The 27,957-nt window shown below is 32.0% G+C and overlaps 2 protein-coding genes across 5 annotated transcripts; one reads left to right on the top strand and one right to left on the bottom strand.

Annotated features, from left to right (window-relative positions):
* The first annotated feature begins 195 nt into the window (after window positions 1-195).
* LOC106110092 (sulfhydryl oxidase 2-like) lies at window positions 196-8,081 on the top strand. Of its 3 annotated transcripts, XM_013291803.1 has the most exons (3): window positions 196-2,113; window positions 6,751-6,793; window positions 7,774-7,825. In XM_013291803.1, the coding sequence occupies exons 1-2, from the start codon at window positions 417-419 to the stop codon at window positions 6,785-6,787; spliced, it is 1,734 nt and encodes a 577-aa protein (XP_013147257.1). In that variant the 5' UTR covers window positions 196-416; the 3' UTR covers window positions 6,788-6,793; window positions 7,774-7,825. The 3 variants fall into 3 exon arrangements, 2 of the variants coding, with proteins under 2 accessions (XP_013147257.1, XP_013147258.1); XR_001226053.1 differs by having other exon boundaries at window positions 196-6,793; window positions 7,774-8,081; XM_013291804.1 differs by lacking the exon at window positions 6,751-6,793 and having other exon boundaries at window positions 7,774-8,081.
* Window positions 8,082-10,268: 2,187 nt separating this feature from the next.
* Window positions 10,269-24,181, bottom strand: LOC106110094 (flotillin-1). 2 transcript variants are annotated; one of them, XM_013291805.1, is made up of 11 exons: window positions 23,897-24,181; window positions 23,176-23,342; window positions 22,897-23,076; window positions 22,412-22,495; window positions 20,423-20,641; window positions 19,850-20,010; window positions 18,978-19,086; window positions 18,348-18,473; window positions 17,234-17,404; window positions 13,732-13,830; window positions 10,269-12,660 (listed from the first exon to the last, which is right to left on the bottom strand). In XM_013291805.1, the coding sequence occupies exons 1-10, from the start codon at window positions 23,946-23,948 to the stop codon at window positions 13,768-13,770; spliced, it is 1,332 nt and encodes a 443-aa protein (XP_013147259.1). In that variant the 5' UTR covers window positions 23,949-24,181; the 3' UTR covers window positions 10,269-12,660; window positions 13,732-13,767. The 2 variants fall into 2 exon arrangements, with proteins under 2 accessions (XP_013147259.1, XP_013147260.1); XM_013291806.1 differs by lacking the exon at window positions 13,732-13,830 and having other exon boundaries at window positions 23,897-24,178.
* Between the last annotated feature and the right edge of the window lie 3,776 nt (window positions 24,182-27,957).

The following is a 27,957-nucleotide window of genomic DNA, read 5'->3' as shown; positions in this document are numbered from 1 at the left end:
TGAAAAAGCTGTAACTACATAAATTTACCTAAATTGTTAACTTATGACATTTTTATGTAAATATTCATAATATTTTTAAATACAAATATACTTACATTCGCGAAGTATATTAGTAAAAATTAACATTATAAGGTTTTCGGACGTGTGACAGGAGAGGTTTGACAAGTGTTTGTCATATGAAATTGACAGTTTATAGACAACGCAAGTGATTATTGGTTGCGAAACGAAACCATATAAACTTTTTCAGTTACCATTACGACTTACGATTCGCTGTGACGTTTTTTAATTCATAAAGTAAAGTAAAAGTTTAAACAAATCTATAAAATACAGTCGCGTGTCCTAGTTTGTAGGTGTATTCGGCCTCTTTATAAATTGTGTCGCCTTTCAGTGTATGTTTTGAACGAGTAATTAATACAATGAAGCTTTGGCTTTTACTTTTACTGAATATCATAATTCTTAATGATCCAGTGAAAAGTGCATTCATAGCTGACAATGGAGACGTTGATGAACAGGGCCTGTATAGTAAGTCGGACCAAGTTATAATATTGACGAGTAAAAATTTTGATAGAAGAGTTTATGGTCAAAAACATTCGTTACTAGTGGAATTTTACAACAGTTACTGTGGACATTGTAGAGCTTTTGCTCCGAAATTTAAGAGTCTCGCTGCAGATATAGTATCATGGAAGAATGTTATACAGTTAGCTGTTTTGGACTGTTCTGTGGAAGAAAATAATGAAATTTGTAGACAATTTGAAATAATGGCATATCCATCGTTCCGATACATACATGAGAATTATGTTAAAGGAAATGCAAATGTGGGTGAACGTTTTGAATCTACGGATTCTGCTGAAAAGTTAAAAGCTCAACTTATTGTGAAACTGCAAACAGAGCAAAGTATGGGCCGTTTAAGATTTGCCCCATCACTTGATATTGCATCTTATGCCTCATATACTTCAGCGCTAAGTGATGTACCAAATGATGTGACCTATACATTCCTAGTATTTGAAAATGCTAATTCAACAGTTGGTTCAGAACTTGCCTTGGATACAGTGAACTACAAGCAAATTAGAGTCAAAAGAGTCTTTGATAATTGTGAACTGGCAAATATAGCAGGTGTTACTCACTTCCCAGGTCTGGTTGCTGTTAGAGCAACATTAGAACCCACACCATTAACTCCAAAAGTTCCAACAAAAGTGAACTTGCTAAAAGCTGTTAATACCTTCTTGAAATCTAAGAACTATGTATTCCCTGTATCAGAGACTAATGCAAAAGATAATAGTTTATACTCTAATTCTGAAGAGAAACTGAAACTGTCCAGTTCTGATGTAATTTACTATAGCGACTTGGAAAAAACTCTGAAGACAATATTCCATACGGAAATCACAAGACATAAGACTTTAAAGGGAGAAGAACTACAAGCTCTCTTAAACTTTTTGGATATCCTCGTGATTGCATTTCCATTCAAAGGTAATCTTAAAAGTTACACAGAGGATTTATTACAAACTCTTCGAACAAGAAACGAATGGGGTGGTAGTGAAGTTTACGACATAGTAAAAAGTTTAGAAAAAACTCATGCACCTGTGTACACTACAGATTTGGATTATATAGGGTGTAAAGGAAGCCAACCCAAGTACAGAGGGTACACATGTGGTCTTTGGACATTATTCCACACTCTAACAGTGAACTCAGCAAACAAACCTGGAGTGCAAGGTCCTAAAGTTTTAACTGCCATGCATGGTTATGTGAAACATTTCTTTGGATGTACAGAATGTGCTGAGCACTTTCAAGCGATGGCAACAAGAAATCGACTTTTTAATGTGAAGGAAAATGATAAAGCAATACTCTGGTTATGGATTTCTCATAATGAAGTTAATTTAAGATTAGCTGGTGATGTAACGGAAGATCCAGAACATCCTAAGATTCAATACCCGACTACTTCTAAATGTCCCGAGTGCAGACTTTCAAGAGGTGCTTGGAATTTGCCTGCAGTTTATGAGTACCTGCAAAGGGTATATGGTGCAGATAATATACAAGAGGGTCAGCGTGTTGCAAAATCCAGTGCAGCAGCACCGAGCCCATTCTCTGACTTGGACATCGGAATGTTAAGCCTCCTGTACTTATTATCTTTTACTATTCTTATTTTAGTTATTAAATTTTTCATTTCTAAACGTTTCCACAGAAAACGTCACTACAAGCATGGATGGGCTAAAATTTAACATCAACTCTTCTTGATACCACAATGTGCAATTACATGTAATTAAGCCTTACAGCACTCTGCTATTTTCATTTACATGGGCACAACTTTTATTCAGAGTGCTTATTTATCATAGCTCAATCATTCCATTATTTGTATATTTTTAACACATAGTGTAAGGTTCTATGTAGATATTTCCATATGCGAGATGATTTTATACCAAGGCAAATTATCACTCGCTTAAAGTTGTGATGATGACAATAAGTAATTTCATCACAATGCTTTGATAAAAACTTTTAATTTTTCATACCAATCCAATAATGAGTTAAATCTTATGGTAACAATTTGAAACTTTTGTGTCTACTTCTCTTCTGTTCTCTAATAACAATGTAGTTATGTTTGTTGTAATGGTTAGATAATTTTCTTTACAATGTTATTACACAAGCGTTATGTAGAAAATCTGTACTACACATTTAAAACAATTAGATTTGTTATATAAAAAGTCACAAACATGATAAGAATCTTAGGTGTATGGCTAATTTAAAAACAATTAGCTTAACAAGGAATTGAATATGTTCCTGACATAATACTGCCAAATGATAGTGTAAGTTTATTACAACGTCCAATTAATTAAATAAAAGCGATCACAATGAGACAAACCTACAGCCAAAGTAACAGCCTAGTGCATTCCATTAGAAAATATGTAAGCCCTTTTTAGGGAACGGAATTAAGACACTTGATGAAACAGGGTCTAAGGCCCAGCATTGCCTGGAGTGCATTAACACATTTATCGAATCATCAGATAACTTTAACTGTGTTGCTATATTTAAGGTAATTTTTGTCATCTATACACTTGAATATTATAAAATTTTTGAGCCATTCCTTAAAGTTTGCTTTACATGATGTTATTTCTTAGTTAAACTTTAATCGTATAGTTTTTTATTGCGCGATCCCCTACTTAATTTAAGCATTATTTCAATTAGTTTTAATGAAGTTTTAGAGCCATTATTACTTAGAGATATAAAAATACATTAAAATTATTAGTTGTTCTATTTTATGTGTAAATTTGTATAATTTATTAAATGTACAGGATTGTTTTATAAATATTTATGTATGTCAGGTGACTATTTAGTTAAACTGAGATAGGTGTAACTGTGGGGTTCCACTGTCGAAGCATTTGTGTAAAACATAGTATTATATTTGAAAATACGATAACAGTGTTTGCAAATGCGAGTGTTCCGATAGAGGAATTTTCCTGTAATTAATGATTTGTCAATTTTGCATAGACTGATTTGACATTGACGACTCGGTCAAGTAACTTAAAATGGAATCATTTTGTAAAAGCATGATTTCAACTTATTTCCCAATAATAGATATTTTAAATTCTTCAATACATAACAAGAATAGTATTTGTTAGTAACACAGATATGTGTTTACATGTGCCTTCATGCCTGCATTAGATGTAGGTAATATTTAAAAATTTAAACTGATGTTATCCTATCAGGTCAATAAACACTTTATATTGTATTAACACAATGTTAAATCGCGCCTTTTTATAGCATTTTTTATGTACTTGGAAAACTTTATATATACAGTTTTAACCTATTAATATTACAGTTACCAAATGTTCAAGTGCCTTTGAAACAGACTTCAGAAATACTACCATTTGAGTAGTTTGAATTTAGAAAACACTATACTGCCATAACTGTATAGTGTAACTACAGAGTCATTATCTCAATGTAATATCTATTAGTTTTATAATAAGATTGTGTTTTTATTTATTTATTTGGTATATGTACTTCTATATGAAATAGATGACTTATTATCTTGCATTTAAAGAAACTAAAAATCTCAAATGAATTTTTGAAATCCTAATTGGTTATATGTTAAAGTTTTATACGATTGGATCGATTATTGCAGTAGAAATAATAATAGTTAAAATACGAGAACAAGAAGTGTATAAAAATAATGCAAGACAGAATAAAAATGTAGAAACAGTGCCTTTAATATTGTTGTATTTAAACTGATTAACTATTTAGACCTAAGTCAATATTGCTATGAATAAACAAAAGAAGTTTAACAAATGATCTCGGTATTAAGTTTTCATAGATTATGGAATTTTAACAATTCGTTTTAATCACCTCAATCCACACCAAGTCGTCAATAAATAATAAGTCTATGCATGTTAATAAGCAATAATATTTAAGTGTTAGTAAAATAATGTTGGAAACAAAGGTACTAATATATATAAATATTTTGATATACATATATTTAAAGTGCAATGTATCACTATATTTGACCACACACACATATTTAGGCAGGAATGCTGACATTTTTTAGGACTACGAATTATATTCTGTTCCAAAACAAGATCTCTTTCGAACAAACATTATTCGTCGAGTTTAAACTGAACCATATTGTGATACTTGACATCTCTTTGATTAAATAGAGATAACACATTCGCATTGTTTACGTTTTCCCACAAATGTTTTAATTATGTGGAACAGTAATTATGAATTGGTTTTTCAATCTCATGGCAATGTGAATAACATTTTAGGAATACACGATTTTTGTAAGCGGAAATGTATTCCTCGTTTTTAATTAGTTTTTTGATTTGGAACAGTGTATAATACTAACAAATAAATGTTGATATAAAAAATTGATTTTATAGTTACGCACAGAGTAGATTGTTACACGGTAGGTTTAACGTAAATCAAGGAAAACTAAATTATATGTATTTTATACACTTGCTATATTCGAATACCGATTGTCTTCGTAGCATTACTGAAGTCCACTGGAAATGTGCCAAGCTGGCTGTTTGAGTCTTCGGAGATTATGATAATTTATTTATTCGTTTATGTTATTTCTAATTTATTAATGCCTGCTCGAGACTCTGATCTCGTTATATACACCCACTGATGGTCACTTGACCATGGAAATATCTAGTTCAAAGATGATCAGTTTATACCTTGTGCATTCCATTTATAAATTTCTAAAAATGTAATCAACAATCATTTTATCTTCTTTATTTTGATCATGAACTATGGAGTTGCATTATATTCTAAGTAATATTTTCATCCTCGACCTAGCCTTTGCACTACGGGGCTCGGCACATTATGTACTGCTGTTCCATACATCTCTCTCACCCGTTATATCTAAATTCTCTCCCTTTTTATCCATGTCCTCTTTCATACCATCCATCTATACTCTCTTCGGTCTTCCTATGCTTTTGTAGCCATCCACATTCAATCTTATTTCTTTCTTGTTAATGTGATTCTTAGTTATAAATTCATTGATAATAAATACGGTAGTGTAGTGCTACAAACATCACATTTAACGTACGGCATTAACCCAGACTTATTGGTAATAAACACTAGAAAATTGTTTTTATTTAAAGTTAAATTAATGATTAGTATATGACTTAATTTTGTAATGTTCAATTATTTTTGGTATCAAATAGTTTAAACAAAAGTGAATCTTTCTTTACTTCCATTTGGTTTCAAAGAATTTACTTACGTTATTCCAGACGTGTTTATATTTATTGGAGTATAATGCGACGTCAGTGTCTTCAGTTGGACAAACCAAATTAACGAGCCATTGTTACTTTACGCCAGTAGCACACAGCTGCGAATGCGAACCTAAACCGAAGCGATTTTATGTTTGATATGAAATTGGCATGTTTTTGGATCATTTCATTGTATTGTGTAACCTACGTTATTATAAAATTCAAACTTTATAGCGGCTCGTTTTTAGTGACGAGGTTTTAGTGAATCTGCCCAGAAATCGGAGCCACATTAGTCTCATTGTGATTGGAGGTAATTGTGCAGATGCCCCGTCCCTGCTTTAATTTTAGTTTTTACTGGATTTTATGCAACGTGTAAAATTACGAGCCGCCATTGTTTCATTCCCCTCAGTTCCTGTTTTCCCGACTGTGTGCTACTAGTGTTATTATTTAATGCGACAGTTAAAAATATTGCTAGATCGTACGATTTTATTAATTCTAATAATTTATTTTTTTAATTTTTAGGGCACTACGTTTATAAGAATGATGCTTAATGAATTTGTAATTTTTTTTTTATGTTTAGGCGAAAGTTGTTGAATTAATCATGTTATATTAAGTGGACTTTTATTACTTAATTTAGTAACTTGAAGGAACCTTTTTATAGTTATACTGTTTGATATAAAAATAATTTAAAACTTAGCCAAATTATCACAAGCTTCCAGGTAATGTAAGTTGTAAAATAAATTTTATATAACCTTTATACCTTTTTATGTTTAGAATAAAACGATCATATATGCTTTTTACATTTTAATATTTATAGTTACATACGAAATACATGTTTTGAACTAACATTTTATAACCTGGGTAGGTGGTACCCATGCATTGATTATGCACTAAGTGATATTTTAAGGAATTGATTTTTTAAAAAGAGCACTACAATTTTTACTTACAAATGATAGAAATGGTATTAAATTTTATACATCAAAATTGTTGATTGTTTTAATCATTAGATTTATAAATGTTTTTTAAAGTAATATGCAGCGTATTGTTGCAGTCTGATTTTCTGGCTGGGGATGAAATCGCCTCTATAGGCTAAGGTCAGTTAAAATTCGTAAATATTTATGGTGACGGGTTATTGTTATAAGATAACATGTTTAAGTTTATAAATTTATTGCAATAAATTTTGCAAACTGTTTATTTCAGCATTTTTGTTAGCTTCTATTCATGTAAGTAAATTCGCATTATTTTATTAAGTAAAAATTACATTGAAGAATAGTTAACAGTTACTTTAGAAAGATAGAATTTTAAGTATAATTTATAGAGAAATTCGTGTTTCTATAATTTTGTATTTATTGATTACTTTTAAGGTGAATCGTACTTCCAGTATCAATATTAAGAGAAAACACTTTTGTTAGAAGTATAAAGTTATATTATTTGGGTAATACGTAATATTATAAAGTTCTGATAATGTACTAAAAATATAGAATACCGTAATTTGTATGTTTTGTAAACACATTCATTATTCAATTAAAAGTAAATTGTGAGATGTAACCAAGAGTTACAAGTACGGTATAAAATATAAGGTCATCCATTTTGTATTTTTATGTTTAGAATAATCCTTGTATTATCTCATTAAATTATGCTAGTTTGTAAACGATTTTCATATGTTTTATGTGAGTTTACACTGCCGAAACACGTACAAAACATCATCGTTCTCAATCTATCTTATTGTACACTTCTGTTTAGAAATTCATGGTCATTCGTAGGAAAATATCTGATTTAAATAACTCATCGGCTTTGCTTTCATGTATGCTTCGCTTTACCTTAAAAATCTGTGTGCCTAATTGTTTTTTTCATATGGAATAAACTCTGAAAAGTGTGCGGACGTCATCTATAATTGCTTGCTTTCGAATTGTTGGGTATTGATTTTACGTCATAGACTTGGGTTCCAAATTATTTTAACATAATTCTTTACCTTTATTTCATGATTTCAAATTTTTAAATAAAATCAAAGTACAGATCATTTACATGTAATTATACAATATGTTAATATTGAAAATAATATTTCTGTTTTCAGGTACATGGCTTAAAGTCTTCCTTGCGAAATTGAACAAGTGTGAAGCCCGGTGTTAAAAATATAATTAAAATTCATACTGATTATAAGGCTTATTCATTAGTAACGTAGTAGACTGATCGACTCCGCAATTATATCAGTACAACAAATATTTTCAAACAAATTTTATAACAACGAATATTGTATGTAGTTGATCTCATCATTGTAATGTTTAAGGTCAAAATGTAGTTGGTTTTCCTGAATTGTAATATAAAACGGCATATTTACAATTTCATTCATACTTAAGAAGTTAAATAAAACCTTTGTTATAATTTGTGTTTCTTTTCATTCCCTATTCGTAATTATGGTTGTTGGAACAGGACCAGGAATGCAAAGTCGGATTTAAACCCAGAAAGATATTAATCGGTGATTGACTTATTCCGCCTTTTCTCTTTTTTACAAACAAAAACTAATGTTAAACTAGTTACTAGATAAGTGGGAAACGGGGTCCAAATGAAGCTTATGGAAGCTAGAGATAAATATCTCCATTACACGAAATGAATTAAATAATGATTTTGTACTCCAGACGGTGCTTTATATCTGTACCAAAGTTCATTAAGGTATGTATTAATGGATGGTAACTTATTCAGGGATTAAAAAAGCTTATTTTTTCTCCCAGACTCCTACATCGATGCAAAATTTAATGGATATCCTTTCAGCCGTTTAGGCTACAAACTAACATCTATAAATCATTTCGCATTTACAATAGTAAGATTGATAATGCTACAGTATCGTTCTAGAATTAGCCACATACTCAGATAACCTATGGTCGCAGAAATATTTAGCTTTCGCGTTCTACTGACCGAGGTTAAAAACAAAATTAATGTGATTGTGGTTGTGACCTCTGTATAAACACATACATAAATGTATACTATTATAAAGAGAAAAGATTTGTATTTTTGTTTGTACTGAAATGTCAAAAAGTACTGGACCGATTTAGAAAAAACCTTACCCCATTAAAATCCAAGTTATCAATGAGTAACATAGGCTATATTTTTAATGTATTTTAATTTCTCGCGAGTGAAGTCGCGAGCAATAGCTAGTCATTTTTTTTTTATAACATAAGTTGGCAAACGAGCAAGCGGCCACCTGAACCCGCCAAAATGGCGAAGCGACCGCTGCCCATAGACATCCGCAATTGCAGATGCGTTGCCTAACCTTATCCGACAGAGGAGACGCACATAAAGAGGATATCTCCCCTTCCTATGTATCTCCTCCTCCGTTAAATCCACTTCCTCTTCCCATCCTCTCCTTATAAGAAAAGGGTGGTAAAGAGAAAGGGATTTAAATTAGGCCGCCGGCACCACACTCATCAGACGAAACACGGAATTGCTTCCATTTCACACCTGTCTTCTGTGTGGTCGTGGTATTACACCGGGCGTGCCGGCCTATTCGTGCTAAGATGTTAAAGCGGACACTACCACTGTTAAAATTGTGAAAAATTGTATGTCTAGATATAATATTAATAGTGCTCAAGGTCATAGACATGAGTATCTTAACTAGTTATGAAAATTTTCATCTGAGGCAATCAAAGTGTAAGGTGTAGCGAGATATTTCTTATCGCCATATCAATAGGTTTTGTTACCCTTACGATCTTTCTAACATTAGATTTTTTTATCACAGAATTTTCATAACACATAATGACACTATTTACCTAGACAGGCCTTTTTTTAATGTGAGAAAAATGCCACACGTATATTGGCGGGGCTACAGGAAGACTTTCGCTTACATCCGTGGTCTCCCCTGCCTACGCCAGCCGCCGAGGCAGCTCCGCGTTTGGTAAGAGCAGACTATGGTGTATTTGTTGATATTTCACTATACCTATACTCTTAGATACAGTTGCCACATAACGGCTAGCCGCGGTGTTCGTAGCTGTTTTCTGTATAAAATCGCATGAACGATTTCCACTAGCGCGGCTGGGAGTATGCGGGTAGCCACAGTGGAATAAGACACTTAGTACTTAGATACGTACGAGTACGTTCTCTATCAACGATACAGCTGGTCTCCACTCAACGATATAGTTATTCCCATTCTTACGATGCCCTAAATAAGAAGTTTCCGGTTGGCAACATCACTCATCTTTGTATGGCATTAGCTTTGCAATTCGTATTCCGCAACCGCTAAAACTGAAAAAAAATCTTAAGGGGATCACGAAGATTTTATATTAAAAATGTATAAGGATTGTTTATGAAAACATTAAATAAAACACTAGAAAAGTTTTATTTTTTATTGCATATACATTAATTATGCCAATACACTTACATACATTGAAAATTGTGATTCACACAGAAAGGAAGATACATGTGCATCTGTTAGATCGCCAAAGTACATCATGTTACACAAATGGCTACATAGTAAATATTAAAACACATTAAACACTCATGTTACATGGACACGAGCGTCGCCAGTCTATGATATGGGCTACATTTAGGAGGGATACTACCAATAATATAGGTTAGTTATTTTTTAGGTTTTTAGTCTGCAGGTGGGAGCTGACCCCCTCATACCTTCCCCTGGCGACGCGCATGGTGGACTAGTTAAGACTGTAGCGACATAAGCGATAGCTTTATTCAAAATCACACCAAAGTTGAATTAAATCCGACTTAAAAACTAACTACTAACAACATATTGCTTAATGACACAACGATTCCAGTATTACTTAAGTTGTTTATAACTTTAGTTACTCGTGACTCTTAATTAGTCTTTCTGTAAACAATCGAGTTAATTTTAATTAAGATTAATATAGAAACGAATAAATTAAAAATAATTTGTGCTTTACATGCAGATTAAATTAATAAACATTGTAAATAAAAAGTAAATAACTATGTTTTTCACTTAACTCATTAATAAAAAACTCTCAAGTATATTAACCTAACCAGGGTAGACGGAGGTGGAAAAGACACATGCCTTTTATTTATCAAAATATGGCAGGCAGTGAAAACGTCATCTTGATATCAAAATTCCCAGAAGAATGTCAAATCATAATTTATCAATAATTCTGGATTACAAATCTAACGCAAACTACAAAGTAATAAAAATTAATTATCATTAAAGTACTATTAATACTTATATTATGGCATCTGATAACTAAGAAATAAAATGTATAAATAACTCGTACAGACGATAGTGCGCAGTTAGGTATAAAATGCAGTAAATACAAAAATACAGCTTCGATTTTGTTATTTAGGTAAGGCAAAAGCTATAGAAATGCAAGTCATAATACACGTGCAGAAAAGCCATGTGTATAGACTATGTACATAGTTATAATAGAGTACATAATACACACAGGCAATTGTTTGCGATTTCTTATATTTAGTTCAATGTCACAGCTCCTATATTTATCGAAAACCCCTGTCTATACACACGAACAAGGATCAAATTGACTATTAAAAGTCTGAAAGTTAAAAAATCTATTTGATCGTTGACAATCAACACTAGCTCCCAAAATACTCTAACGTATATGTATCAAACATTTTTTTTTTATTTTATAGATAAACCACATTACGTCTAGAAATGCGCTAGAATAAATTTCAAATTTCTATACCAAAAACCCTTATGAACACCAAATATTTTCATTTACCCTAACGACAGTTTAGCTAAATAAAAAAATATAGATTATAATTTTCTTTTCTTTACATGTATAACAGTCATTTGTAATCTACGTTTGCGAATTTCGGATTGGTCGAAACGTTAAGTAGAAAGTTTGCTAGGATGTACATTTCTTTAACACAGCATTTGCTACACATTTCTAATATTTTTACGCCATTCTAAATTTCTACAATATCCAATGAAAATAATTCTCTGGAAATACCTATATTATTGACCGCATGGTTATCTTAACGTAGGTTACAAGGAATCAGCTGGCAGTGTCCACAGGCTCTTTAATTCTAGACACGCACTCCGGCGGATCTGCTCAATAAGCACCTAAATTAGTAGATAAGAAGTTATTGCCACATTAAGATATTGTCCTAATCTACTATAAAATGTTTGTTACTGAATCAATAAATTTCGTTGCCGATGTTAAGTAACATCCGAGTAAACTATAATGTTTACTACAACGCAAGAAAATGTCTTGGTGTTCGTTATATTCACCTTTTCAAAGTTTATGTATTCGTTTTTTACATATTATATACTGTCAGTGAAAATCGCTTAACAGATATTAAGCAATCCGACAGTTAAACATACGATATCTACGTTCGAAAGTCTACATCAATTATATTGTTCAGGTAGCCAATATTATTTGCAATAAACAAATAAATTTCCATGCAGTATAGAGCACTCTAAGGAATTGTAGTAAAAAGGACCTTGCAATAATTTAAAACCATTAATAAATATCAACTTTTTCCGTTCTACAGAAGATAAAAACTGTTAAAATCTTTTCCGTGGTTAATTATAAACGCTATAGCAAACATTAAATAGTAGACGTAAGTAATAAAGATTCTACAGGTGACTTAGATTAAGATACTAAACCTAATAAAATCGATTATAAAAAATGGAGGGAATTCACAAATTGCATTTCATCCAGAGATTAAAGAGCCCGCGCGACAAAAACACACTGAATTTCTACAAGCACCTTGTTTACTTAAACATATCCGAGTTCTAAATGTGAAAAACTAGTATTGGCGGAGTCGATACACGTGGAGCTTCCAAACTAACGTCATAAAAAACAATGTCATATAAAAATTGTTGCGTAAATTTAAAATAAAATATTAACGGCACAATGGCCTTATACAACATAAAGCAAGTTGATACAGACACACAAAACTAACATCGAGTTTAGATAAAAACATTCAGTTAACGGAACGGAGATACGAAAACATTTACTGTGAAGTTTTAGACGGCGCGAAGACCCTGCAAAAAAAAATTCATTAAGAATTTGAACCCACATCAATATGACTTAACGTCTTTTGTTTGACATTACGATCAACCATTGTGGCGATATCTACAGAAAGAATAAGTAAAAATTATACAGTTATTTTGCCTTGAATTAAAATGTCTTATTATCTGTGTTGGTATTTAATGTGTCATTACTACGTACACAATTGAGATAATTGTCCCTTTAAAAACACTTAATAATCAAAATAAATTTATCAATATCACGCATTATATTAAGGTCATAAAATACACTAGACAGAGAAATAAAAACAATACAAACAAAGGTTTTTCTTTTTTCAAAGCGCTTTTTGTATGTATCATTCTTCTTAGTTCATTCGTAAGTATTAGAAATCGGTATTTAAAATCAATATTTACGTAGTAATTATCAATATATCTTTATTATTCAATACGTACAACGTATTTGACTTTGCAAGATGACAATATCCTATGATATAAAGTATACTTCATTATGTTCAGGTGAATTTAAGGAATTAAAAATTTTAATATAGTTTATAGAACCTAATTTTAGTATTTTCATAACAAGCCTTGCGATAGTTGGATTGTTATATGTTTGGATATTACTATCCATTCATTTTCTCTGGGAAAAAAGCTGAATGTTTTCAAATTTATTAGAGTCTATATCATAAAATTGTTTGCATGATAATCAGAAAGAAATAATACTATATATAATTTTAATAGGTTCTCGAGTCAGTCCGCTGTCAAAGGAACATTGTCTAACAAGACTCGACGGCACGTAACAAAGAACACATTTGAATAGTCTAGAATCTAAACTGATATCGTGTATATTCTACTTTTAATTATAATTTTAAACGCAATAGAAAAATCTAGTGAGAAAAGTCATGTTGGAAAAAATGGTATCCAATTTTCTATTCTTTTTCTTCCACGGTAGGGACTTCACATGACAACGCGGCTAATCACAAGTTTCCGTAAATACATTACTTACCATTGAATAATGTTGCTATGTTAAAATTGTACAAACACCAATATTAATTGTTTAGTCACGCCAAGATCTGCATCTATACTTGCCTCAAAGGGATAAACTTGTCTAGTTATCCACTTCAGTTATCGTAGTTTGCGCGCGGAATCGCCCCGCGCCGTGGGCGTGGGCGTGGGCTCCGACAGCGCCTAACCAACACCGTGCAGTTAATAGCGAAGCGATGAATTAGTACAACACATGCATGATACAGTACAGCACACAAATACGATGCCAAAAAGTCTTGTTCATCATCCGTTCAAACTTAGATCCTCTTAGGCCTTGACTCGTTGATTGGTATATCGCCGCCAAAAACTTGACGAATACTTGGCCGTCATTCCTTGGACTAGTACTCTTTATGGTTTAAATATAAACATTTCATTTAACCAATCGACAATATTTACACTTGGATAATCTAATTACCTTACCTTTGAGGAAAATATATTTGACCTTGAAAATAACAACGTATTTGCGTGCTAACCAATCAGGACAGTAACAAGAAACATAAATAATGTAGTGTTATTAGGCATTTGTTAAAAGCAGTGGAAACCGTATTTTATGGTTTAATGAAAATCACTAAGTTTATTTATTTCCGAAACATTATTATAATTTGGAGTCTTTATTAGTATTTCTTTCTCGTGCATATGAAATATTAATTTTCTAAATGAATTTAAATTGATTGGATACATTTGCAATGGTTAAAATCCGTTCGTTGTGTACGATAATGATTACAACCATTCATTGTTGATATGACCTTTTAGCATGATTACATCATCGCTATACATAATTGCGCAAAAGTTGTAAGTAAAGATAGTGGCTTCAAAATTAGAGAGTAGATAAACAAATAGGGTAAATTAATTAATTGTACAAAGTAGTAAAATTTCTACAATAACACATTACAGAAGTCAATTCTAGTTAGATACTTTTGTGACAGTATATGTACTGATTACCTTCTAGAATGTTCTCAACGTTCCTAACAATCGTCAATGGCTCAAAGGAAATTGTCAATAACTGTATATTCATGTTCAATCAAAATGCTTCACTAATACAGCTCCAAGTACCAATTTCAAATGCGTACACATTTTTTAAACTCTTCATATTTATTAGATTTAAAATGTATTATAGATATTGTTAAAAATAGTTTTTGCGGGTTTTATAAATATTTGAGACCAATAACGTTACAATACAGTGCGAGTTTTACACGATAGTATTAAAAACGGATTGTAATTCAATCTATCTTCTATACATATAATGAAATTGGAGTGTCTGTTTGTAATAAATAAAATTGTCTGTCAGTCTGTCTGCAAGCCGCGCTTGTTCCAGGCAATCTCCGAAACGGCTGGATCGATTTCGACCGGACTTTCACTGATGGCTAGTTGACATAGACGGGCATATTATAGGCTACTTTTTATCTTATAGTCCAAGAAAGAAGTCACGGGCAACGATTAGTAGACAAAATGATTCGTATTGATTTAAGTCATGTAACATTCCAACGACTAAACATGTTCTTATATCTTTTAAATCCTATACCTTTTGCTCATTTGAAAATACCAATAAACGTATTCTTATAAACGTTCAAATATGATTATATATCGGTTTACATTTTCCGTGAGAAAGCTGTAATGTTATCAAAACAACGATAGCCGGCCATCAACGAGCTGAGACAAATTGATTTAATTCGTCACGTGCAAACCAACGGTTGTGTTTAATAACGCAAGCCCGCGTTACCACGAGATGTGAAAAACTATGCATCAACAAAAGGTAATGATTAAATTGCATGCCTGTTACATTGATTTATAGTAATCACTAGCTTTCGCCCGCGACTCCGTCCGCGCGGATTTAAAATAACAAAACGCATGTAGCGTCTGTGATCTACAGCTACAACCTTCCAGATTGTTCTCTACATCCATGGCAAATTTAATCGAAAACCGTTCAACCTCTTAGGCTATAAACTCTAACAAACATCGATCCATCTAAACTTTCGCATTTATAATATTAGTAAGTATGTTTACTATAATATCCTACACACACATGCATCATTTACTATTGCGTCATTTGTACACATATATGACGCAATAGTAAACGATATTAAAGGAGCAATTAATTGACATTTAAGCGATTGAAAAAACGTATCTCTACTTGTATTTATAGCTTTCTACGTACTATTCTTGACTTATATTATTGTCTACCAATCATTAATATGTTTAAACACTAATTATAGTTTGTTAATGCCCTTATCAAATAATTTACACCAAGCGACCATCATATATGCAGATTATAGGTACACCATATACTACATATGCCAGTATATTTAATTACAAATATACATCATAAAAATATGAGTTGAAAAATAGGTCATAAACAATAAATGGTTTAAGATAAAAGTGATTTTCGACCGATGTGAAATTTATATTAACATACTAACTTTCACCCGCGACTCCATTCGCGTGGAATTCGCGTTCGGAAAAAAAGCCTATGTGTTCTGTGCTCTTTATCTATACCAAATTTCATCGAGATTCGTTCAGTAGTGTAGGCTATAAACTAGTAACAAACATCCATCCATCTATTTAACATTCGCATTCATAATATTAGTAGGATTGTTGTCAATGTTTTTTGTGTGATGTGTGAATACAAGTTTCACATCAGTCGAAACCCGCAGTTAGTGAGAAGAAAACAAAAAAACACACATTTGATTGTTAAACACCAGTGAGCTATATTAAACAAGTGATATCTAATGAAATTGAATAAAAATGTCCTTTAAAACCTCGCGAGCAACAGGGGTGATGTGTTTATACACATTTGAGATTCCCGTATTTACAAAAACAGTGTTATGTGAATCATAAAATCCCAACTACAGTACAGTCGTTGAAATTCGCGGTGCACCAATTACAGAAAAAATTCCTCATTGATTGCAACGAAAGAAACTTCGCCGCTTAACACAAACTTCTTACAAAAACCAATTAACCGTGTACTACAAATCTACATTTCATTTATATACATTTTAACGTTTCTATTGGTTACTGTCCCGTGTTGTCTCAATGCGTACAAAGGTTTAAATGGAAAATTTAATATGAAACACCACGAAAGTCCACGATTGTACATCCCTAAAACACGTTATTAGTGATGAAACACGGAGAAGCGTTATTTATGCGATCATTACGTTTATATCGATTATTCGTAATAATCATAGAATTTTTCCAACACTTTAAAATTTAGCATTACCTATAGTGTCTTGTGTAATGTGTTTGTATGTGGATGGGTACAAAAAGTAGGAAGAAAGGGTGGATTGTGTGAAGGACGTACTTAAGAATTCAGATAGGATATACATGTATGAATAACACAGAGATTTAAAAATGTATAGAGTAAGCATAGTTGACACTTCGTTTAAAACAGTTTTTAAATAATATCAAAATCACAAATAATTCAAACACTGAATAACGTGGCGTGTAAACATTTAGATATTACCATACAAAGAAGTTACCAGTAAAAAAATGTTCCCGTCTAGTCTGTATTTTTTAATGTCTTTTTTGATTTGATTACTGAATGCTATGTTACCTTTGCCTTGGAGATATCGACTCCGGTAACACCTTTGACCAGCTCCGGTATGCATTGGACGATGGTGAGAACTTCTCCGGTAAGCTTCGCAGCGCCAACTTCGCCACCACCACATGACACCATTGTCACCTTGCGAGCTTGCGACAATGGTGCTGCCACCTCCGCTGCGACCTACACGATATAATAAAAATTAAATAGTGGTAGATCCCGCTTTAACATCTTCGCACGAATATGCTCGCCCCTAGTAATAGAATAGTAATAGCCCCCAGTAATACCACGACCACACGGACAGGCGTGAAGTGAAAGCAATTCCGCGCAGTCTGATGAGTGTGTACCCGGAGGACCAATTTTAGTCCCATTCTCGTTCCACTCTTTTCTTATAAAAAAAAGGATTTGATGAGAAAGTGGATTTGACGGTGGAGGAGACTGGAAGGGGATATCCTCTTTATGTGCGTCTCCTCCGTCGGATAAGGGTAGGCAACGCATCTGCAATTGCGCATGTCTATGGGCAGTTGTCGCTTAGCCATTTTGACGTATTTAGGTGGACACTTGCTCGTTTTTTACCTTATTGTATATAAAAATGACATACCTGTTAATAAGGCTATTATAGCGTCAGCTGAGATTTTTGATTTAACATATCTATACTAATATTATAAAGACAAAGGATTTCTTTTTGTATGTATTGGTGTAACTCAAGAACTACTGGACTGATTTCTAAAATTCTTTCACTATTAAAAAGCTACGTTTTTACTGAGTAATGCTATATTTTTAATTTCACGTGGGCGAACTCGCAACAGCTAGTACTACTTTTTATATGAAACCAATAAAAAAATACAAAGAATTTACACCAAGTTTCTGAAGTGTCCATTTATTTTAATTTTAACTAGTGAATCATTAGTGTTAGTAGACCCTAAATTTTAAAGTAACTCAAGTTACGTATCGGAAACCTATTTCATGAAGTTATCGAGCCAAAAACACTATCGAATAGTTAAACATGGGTGGGAAACCGGGCATTAGTTGTAATTTTTAAAGTAAAAATTAATTTAACATTAATCTTCGCTCCAAAGTTTGAATTATATATTAAGAATTTCAAACATTAATTTTATCTAAATACCTTTGGTAATGTCTCCAGCATCATATCAACCATAGCCGCTGATCCATATTCCTTCCAAGCTTCAGCCTTCTTTGCCATTTGTTCTGCATCTGCCGCTGCCTTCGCTTTAATAGCATACGCTTCCGCCTAAAAAAAAAAGTTAAAATTCATTTATTAATCCCTTCATATTTGATCTTGTGTCTTTAAATTTTTTTTTTTCAGTATAAACATACAATAATCAGTGATACAATAATTAGTTGAAAAATGCTTTTAATACATTTATTTTAGTACAATTTATATTTCATATAATTATGTAACATCGTTCAATTTTCAAGGAAGGTAAAAGGGAATTTTTCCAATGTAAATTGACCTTAAAGTGTTTGATCAAACATATAAAATATGGATTATCTTAGCCTGGATATTGTCACTTTAACAAAACCACTCAAACAAAGTGGCAAGCTTATCTTACTAATATTATAAATGCGAAAGCTTATACGGATGGATGTTTGTTAAAGTTTGTAGCTTAAACTGCTGAATGGACCTTGATGAAATTAGGCCTAGATGTAGAGGATAATCTAAGAACACATAGGCTACTTTTTTTAAATTCCACGCGGACGGAGGCGCGAGCTGTACATAGTTAATAATAATTACCTCTCCGCGAACTTTAACAGCCTCGGCTTCAGCCTCAGCTTCGAGAACAGTCTTCAATCGGTGCGCTTCAGCCAATTTTTCCAGTTTAAACTTCTCTGCCTCCGCTGGTCTATGAAATTATACAAATAAGTTGGTAACTTTGTCCAATCGCATCAATTACCCTGTACAAATATTATACAGGGTGTAAAAATATTGGGGGTGTCTTTTCCAATAGTTACTATTATCAAGAATAGGATATTTGGCAATTAAAAAAGGTAGAAAATTAATATCATAAATGAAAAAGTTTAGATAAAAGGATGTTTGTTAGAATATATCTCCAGGCTGACTCAACGGATCTAAATAAAATTAGTCACAGATATAAAACATAGTCTAAAAAAAATATATATGCTACAATTTTTTTTTACTCCGTGCAGCCGAAGTCGTAGGTGACAACTAGTTTTAAAATATAATCTTGAAAAATTTGATAAATGATAATAAAATCAAGCATAACTTAAACAAATGTAAATATCTCTCTGGTATTTTATCTTGGCTTCTAACATCTTTATCAAATTCTTTATCGGATTACTAATACGTCATTTGCACTTGTTTTTTTCTTTCTATTAATAGTTTATAATTTTAAAATTCAAAAATTAAAACTGTCTTTGAGCATTGAGCATGATGATTCAAATGATTTTAAAATAAAAGTGGGAATATGAAAAAGGGAAATATCCACTCTCTGTATGTCTCCTTTTACTACCTTTACGATGACTTAGCGAAATCATCTCACGTGCCTTTGCCATTTTAGCGAAATCGTCATATGTGACTTCGCCATTTTAGCGAAATCGAAATCAAAATGTTTTTCATTATAGGGAAATAGGTATAGAAAAACTGACCTGCGCACAGTTGCGTCTAATTCCTTTTCCCGTCGCTGCACCTCCCACTTCTGTACGTTTATCTCTTGGGAACGTTCCACGACCGCTATTTGCATTTGTTCCTCTTTAATGCGTTGCTTCGTTTTAGCCGCTTGCAGTTCATATGCCATTTCAGCCTCAGCCTGTAATGATAATTAATATTATGATTTTAATATTGAATATTTCATTTCCTTTGTTATTTTGCTTCATACTTTAATTTTTAACAACACACAATTACAATCAATACTGAGATCTTTAAAAATTTAACTGACAGTTCCTATTTTCCTATAGACCTTCAATTAAAAGTGTGCAGTTAAAAGTAACAGTGTGTAAATAAACTTAAAACTCTTGAGATGAACTAAAACCATAGTTGTATTTGAGTTGCTAGAAATTATCTAATGGAAAGATTAACATGATTAGTGTGTATGTTTTGAGTGGGTTTGTATTTATGTCAATTTAACTGTAACCTTGAATTCTAAACAACTGGACATATTTCCCAGAGTGAGGTATCATTCAAAGAGTTAATAGGGTTTAGATTTTTACATTTAAATTTACCTTTTTAGTTTGTACTTCAACATCGTAAGCAGCTTTTTTCAGTTCGAAATCTCGTTGAGCCTTAGCTATATCGGTGTCGTTGAGGAAACGAGCTGCCATTCGTTGTTCTTCAGCCATTGCTTCTTTGATTTTTGCCTCAGCTTGAGCCTCGGCCTCTCCGATACGAGCATCTCGTTTCACCTCCGCAGTTCTCGCCATACCCAGCGCTTTTAAATAACCCTGTGCAAATAATTAAATTTTATTTAAATTCTATTAATGTATGTTACCACACCTGTGTAAGCACATCTATAGTATTTATCACAATAAATGAGCAAAAGATATAAGACAACTGGAGAAGACTTTTACATAATGCCTTCTTATTATATAGAAAAAAATACCTGCTCATTTATTAAAAAATACTAAAGATGTACCATGTAAATCAAACATGTGTGCAAATCCACAGATTAAAAATCCATGCAATGTGCTGTTTTATTCATTAGATCAATTCCAGAATTTATTAAATGCTTACAAAGATATTAGATTTACTTGAAGATCTACTAAGATTAATTTACAATAGGAAAAGGCTACATTGTTACAAATATTAGTTGAAAAGATCAAAATCTTAAAATATAAATAAAGTAAAATCAGAATGTATTAATATTGAAGATATACTGAGTTAGCAATTATTCATTCCTACTCTGTATTACTAAAAAAGATTATTAAGATAAGACAACATTTCTTCAAGCACTTAGTATAATTAAAAACACTTTGAAAGGGATGAATTTCGGACAATTGATAGTTTGAAAATTACTCAGCTTAAAAATAAAAATGATAGCTTGCGGGTTTATGAAATAATAAAAGCCCAAAGACTATCAATTTCATTTTATATAATACCTATTACTGCAAACAAAAGGCATCATAAGCACACCAATGCATACATGCATACAAGCTCTGAGAAAGTTAGCTGTATTTTTTTATTATTCCACACATAAAACATGTAACATCCTTACATACTCTTTAATTTCATTAAAGTGGTTAAGGTGTGGTGACACTATTATGACGTAATTTTCAATTAAGCGTTAAACAATGTGATGAGTTAACGACCGGATTCATTTCGGCCGCAATGTCGCTTCATACTAGAACGACTTATATCCCTACATTGTAAGTTTTATGAATACGGGAAATAAAATACATACATAAGGCTACAGGGGATTTTTTAATATCATATGTGTGATTCATATTGTACATAAGATATTACGCCTATAAATGTCGCTTTAATTACTTTTTAAATATGATTGATGACATTAGTTTAATATTAATATCTTAAATTATTGCTTATTAAACATTTTTCATTCCAACTACAAGTTCTTTATATCAAAAAGAACTCAACAGTAAAAAATTGAATACATATAATTTTAAGAATAAAAGGGTATTATATAGTTGTTTGTGTACAATTTTAGATTTAAAACCACAAAACCAATTTATAAATAGCTATAATAATCGATGGCCTAGCTTCTATTTTGTTAATATTTAATGTACTTCAAGTATGACTCATGTACAGCTATAAATTACTATGACCTGTTTTTCCTGGCATGTTATCTTTTACATCCGATTTGTATTCAGATGGTATAGCATTATTAGAATGGAATTAAATGTATTTAAATAAAATGACAACTAACATCTACTAAACATTACTGAAAACATATTGTACACACTAGGTCTATTAAAGGGACATACCTTTGCTCCCTGGGGCCATGTCAAAAGAAAAATAAATCTACTGAAATACGTGAAACATGATAAAAATGAGAAGTAGCCACCATTGTGACTGTTAGTGTACATACATTTATAACACCGTGCAGAGTTGAAAAGAAGTATATGTACATAAGTAATGAATAAATAATAACTTAAATTTAGTAAACACAAATGATGGCTACAACCATGTATAACTTAAATATTTATGACAGCACTTTAGTAAAACTACATCTCAAATTATAATAGATATATCTTTACCTCTTCATCCCTGATGTCTTTTAATGTATAAGATACGACTGTAATACCCATATTGATAAGATCACTTGACGCCACTTCGAAGACCTAAAAATATAGATTATTAATTGAGAAAAAACTATGCAGGGCAATCTTGGCAACATGCCTAATGTATTCTCAACAACTTTAGCCTCTGTTCAATAGACTGCATCAAAATAAATTACTGCCTATGAAAAAATTTGAATTTATTTGTGTAATAACAGCATAATGCCCACAAACAATTTAGAAAGACTGCAACAACAAAGACCAAGAATAATGACAAATCTCATATATATCACTTTGGCACTATAATTTATTTTTGACATTTACTCTCCAGGCCAGTTCTCCTTGCCATTCCCAACTATCTACTTTTCTTTGCATATTTAAAATTGGTAAAATTCAATCAATATTGAATTTCTTCCTTCCTAATTCCTTTCCTTTCCTGTATAATAATTTATAGAAAAACTCACTTTTTTGGAGAATATCTTCCTATCTTTGTAAATTTCTTCCACTGTCATAGATCCCATGATAGCACGCTGGTGTCCTTCGAGAGTTACAAGGGCTATATGTTGGATCTCCTGCTCCGATTTGCCAAGAAACTGCTCACAAGCCGACAGCAACATTTCGGCATTCTGACCTTGAATCTTCACCTGAAAATGAATTAATATTCATACCATTTAATTTTCTTTACATTTGTAGTTCAATGTTACCACTGTAAAATATTTTAAACCTTTCTTTTATTAGTATACCTGAGCAATTCCTGTGACTGAAATTGGTACGCCTTGACTAGTGTAGACCGTTGGCGACTCAACTTGAAGTGTCATTGTATTGAGTGATATTTTCTGGACACGCTGTATAGCTGGCCATACAAAAGCTCGTCCACCAGGGACAAGAAGTGGCTTGGAGTAGCAGCATCCTAGTCAAAAATTGGCTCTTGCATAATTAAAACCATCCTCAGCAACAAACAAAAGACAATCATTATGAGAATTTGTGCCTCACATATTTCTTAAAAAACTGGTTTAAGTCTGAACTGATGTTTAGTTTTATATAGCTTTTTCCCTATATCAATCAAGATGAGGTAACTATTGTGCAATTTCAACACCAATCAAACATCAAAAGCATTAAATAGTATTCAATATGTTAATTGGTAATGCCTCTTACTATGATTTTGTTGTTAAATGTTATGAATAGAATTACCATTTTTGTACTTTCATTAATAAACTAACAAACAAGTAACAGTTTATATAGGTTTTTTAATACGAAATACGAGCAAAAATTATTTCGTGCACAGCAAAGTATCAATTTGCAATTGAATTAATTCGCCTAAGCTTATGCGCTACAGAAAAATTAACAAATAACATTAAGATAAGTGTATAATCGAGTAACGTTTAAATGTTTTTCACAGCAACAACAAAGATTTTTTAATAAAGTAATGCCCAGCACAACTTTTAGGCGGTCTTTAAAACTTACCTGACACAACTAGTGCCTCGTTAGGGCCACACGTTACAAAGCCCCAAGTCATTTTCAATTATGTAAATAAAGCAAGATATATTAAAATACTTAAAAATCAAATAAAATAAGACACTTGAAATTAGTAGAAACCAAAACACGGATGGGCTTCCCTGCGAAGTGGTGTGAAGGTCATAGATAAACAATAAATCACAAACATTTATATGGGTTTTATAACTTATCTGTGTAGGTGTATCACTGAACTGTATTCTAAATGGATAGGCGGTTGTTTAGCAATGACAGCTTTTGCTTTGTTCCGACTTAAGCGCGTCTTTTGACAATATTGACAGTTTAATCTTTCTCTATTAGAGTACTAATCCTCACTACCCCTACTTACTGCAACCGTCAGCGCCAAAATGGCAAAACTCAAGTGAGCACAAAAATCACGATTTACAGCCTATCTCTTAATAGAGGTCAGTGAGGATATAACCGGTATCCGTCCATGGTATTTATTTTAAAATAAAAATTGGTGGTTTAGGTAGCTCAAAATTAAAATGTGGTAGTTAATTCATGTAAGTATATAAGTAACGTTTAATGTTTAAAATCATAAATATTGTAGGCGTTGTCTTTCAATCTATCAAATATCAGCGCAATTTAAAAGAAGTAATAATGGTTTTACTTGACGCTCGTTGCCTTAATAACAAAGGAAATGTGTTTTAAAAATCATTCTATTTTAATTAACGCACGCATTAATAGAAAATAAAATTGTAAATAAACCATAGATACAAGTTATTTTATTCTTTGTCATATTTTACTTCATCTGTGGCTCTGGCTGTCATTGTAGCAGTGTGGGCACTCTTGGCAAGTTTCTACTATTTTAGTAGAATTAGACTTATAGCTAGAAATAGGCAATTGCATGTATTTATATTACTTGTATAATTACTTGTATTAAAGTATTAGCTTTTTGTGTATATGTACACAATGTTATAGTACAGTTGCATAATAATATTCTATGAGATTTTTCTTGAGCATTTACAAAAATCTAAATTACTAAATATTCGCAGTAATTAGGTAAGTCACTAGTAGAAAGCTAATTTTTAAACTGGTCACATTCAACGCGTTGCTATTGCAATTGTAATATGAAACATATTGCGATCTCTTTTACACGTATTACATTTTCTGTGACAAATAAGGATAGAAGCATTTAGTCTAAGCCGTTGTCCTACATGACAGTAGATATAACATGGACGTGAATAAAAATAAGGATTTGGAATACAATACCACTGCTGAAACATTTTATTTTATGATATTGTTGTCTTTGTTTTTTCCAACAGAATTACTCTCTCATTAACAATGTATTTTGTGTCGTCACACCTTGTTACAAAAGTTGAAATCTAAGTAGGTAATATAAATTCTGATTAGGTCACAGTATACACATAATGTTTTTTTGATTTTGTGAACTAAAATCAGTATGTAACAATATTTTAGGGGTTACGAAATATACTGTTGTCTACTACTATGTTATTGCGTCATTAAATATTTTTATGAATCGCTGAGTGGGTTTAAACGTCATTAATTGTGTTTTCTTAAATTCCAAAATAATGCCACATTCAAAGAGCACAAAATGTTTGAAGGAAATATTAGGGATTAAAAACATCAAAAACTCTTTTATAAGGCATTTAATAAAGGTTGAAGAAAATATCTAACTTTTTAATAATAATAACAGGATAAAGATAACGTGTAGGATGGGATTTAGATTGACTGTGTAACGTAACCGTGAGTTTTCACTGGCGAAACAATGAAATCCAGAGCAAACTTAAAACTGTAATTAGAACATCAGTGGGTTTATATTGTAGTGTTTTATACATTATTTACTCACAAATAAATTACCTTTCTCATGGTAAAGAATTTTTAAAATCGGACCAATAGTTTGTGAGTTATTTTAATACATACAAAAATACAAAGATTTCCTCTTTATAATATTAGTATTAGCTATCTGTGCTGTTACTCATATTTCGTTTACTAAGATAGCATTGAATAGGAAGTTTGAGAGTAGCCCCAGTGGTTGAGAAAATAAGGAGTAAAAGGTTAGAGTGGTATGGGCATGTTATGAGAAGGGATGAATCGCATGTGACAAGAAGGATATTAGTTATGAATGTGGAGGGGTACATCGGTAGAGGTAGACCTAGAAAGAGATGGATGGATTGCGTGAAAGGTGACATGATCAAGAAGGGAGTGATGACTGAGATGACGGATGATAGAATGCTTTGGAGGACGAAAACCCGGTGCGCCGACCCTACGGGAGTAGGATAAGGCAGGGGAGATGATGAAGATAGCATTGAATAATGTGTACAATACAAATAGTTCTTCATCACAAGAACGTGTCCAATAGTTGGTGACGTTTTACTAATCGATGACCGTGTGTTTTCCAATGGCGGGTATTAAACCGGTTTCGAAATCTTCTGAACGACCCGCACACATATTAAAGTAATCATTACTTTGTCGGCGTATACAGAAAAAAGGGGTTGAAGCTTGTGCTTTCATTTAAACTTTACAACAATATTTTCCTGTTTCAAAACTCGGTATTTATAAGTGGTTATTACATTACGTTTCTTACTTTGTTAATCCTGAATCCCTCCTCTTCGGTATTACATTCATCTTAAACTTTAAGTCTGTTAATACTGTTATGAAAAAAAGATTGTGGTCTGCCATTTATTTCATTGAAGACGAATAATCAATAGGAATTGTCATGTAAGAACCATGTTATCAATATCTAGGTATACTAATGTTATAAGGAGGAAAGATTTGTATTTTTGTATGTATTCGATTCACGTAATTTTACTAGGCAAATACGAGAGCAATAGCTAGTGATTTATAATTTTACATGTTACACGGCGAACATTCGTACATCCAGTATGTAAGGAAACAAGCGACAAACTGTTCGATACGAATGTTACACCTCGTAACGTCAGTCTGTACACAGCTTAAGTTATGTTTTGATCAACATTACTAAATGTGTAAACATGTTTGCGATTCAACACTAACAATACTGCAACACTAATATTGCACTTCTAACAAACAAGATTGTTAGAAGTGCAATATAAAAAGAAATCGACTAAAAGCAAAACTCAATAAACACTTCCTCCAAGTTCTCTCAGATCTATTGAATAATTTAGCGTAGCTCTATTAGTCTTTTAATGCAGTTTCGTAGTACTTTCCATTTGCTCCTCGATCGCAAAACTAATAGTCTGAAGAGTTTCCAGATTCAATTTTCCCATTAAATGTGAAAAAGATTTCTTGCGATCCTCTTGATATTTTCCTGCGAGAATTTATTTTAATCGGCTTACCTTGTCTACGGAGAATGTAAAATGTCTGTGAAGAAAATATTCCATGAAATACGAACAAAGAATAAATCTTAGTTTTATTGATAAAAATGATTTTTCTTATTCCTCACGAGATTGACCAAAGACGTTTTTAGTAAATTCGTCATATAGAGTGTGTATATAATTTTGTCTATCCCAAATCTGACTGATTTGTTATCTTTTTATCTATACATATAATAAAATTGGAGTGTCTGTTTGTAATATCAAAAGTAAATTCTAGATTTCGGGAAAATAATGTTTTTGCGTTGCTGATAACGAACATCGCATTTAATTTTTCTTTGCCCGTCTGTCTGTCCGCAAGCCGCGTTTTTTCTGGTTAATCTCCGAAACGGATTAATCGATTTCGACCAGACTTTCACTGAAGGGTAGCTGGACGAAGTCGCGAGCAACCGCTTGTATTTAATAAAAGTCCATTTAAGTTAATTTATTATATTTATTTGTTCTACACCAAATTATTATTTTAGATAGAAAAAAAAATAATATCATTACATTCATTACAATGAAAATAATATTTTTTATCTAAATCTCATGTAAGTTGTTAATTTCAAAGTATTGCCCTTTCAAAGGAAAATGTTTTAAGAAGTACATAATATCTCCATAAAAAAATCATCCAGAATTCCAATCATCCGTGAAGTTATTTTCCTGGTTCTAAGTTGTCATGGCAACGGTGGCATGACCTACTTACATAATTGTTACGGT

This window comes from Papilio polytes, unplaced genomic scaffold, assembly GCF_000836215.1.
Source record: "Papilio polytes unplaced genomic scaffold, Ppol_1.0 DF820889.1, whole genome shotgun sequence".
NCBI lineage: Eukaryota > Metazoa > Arthropoda > Insecta > Lepidoptera > Papilionidae > Papilio > Papilio polytes.
The sequence above is the reverse complement of the archived record's forward strand: the minus strand, read 5'-3'. Positions and strand labels throughout refer to the sequence as shown.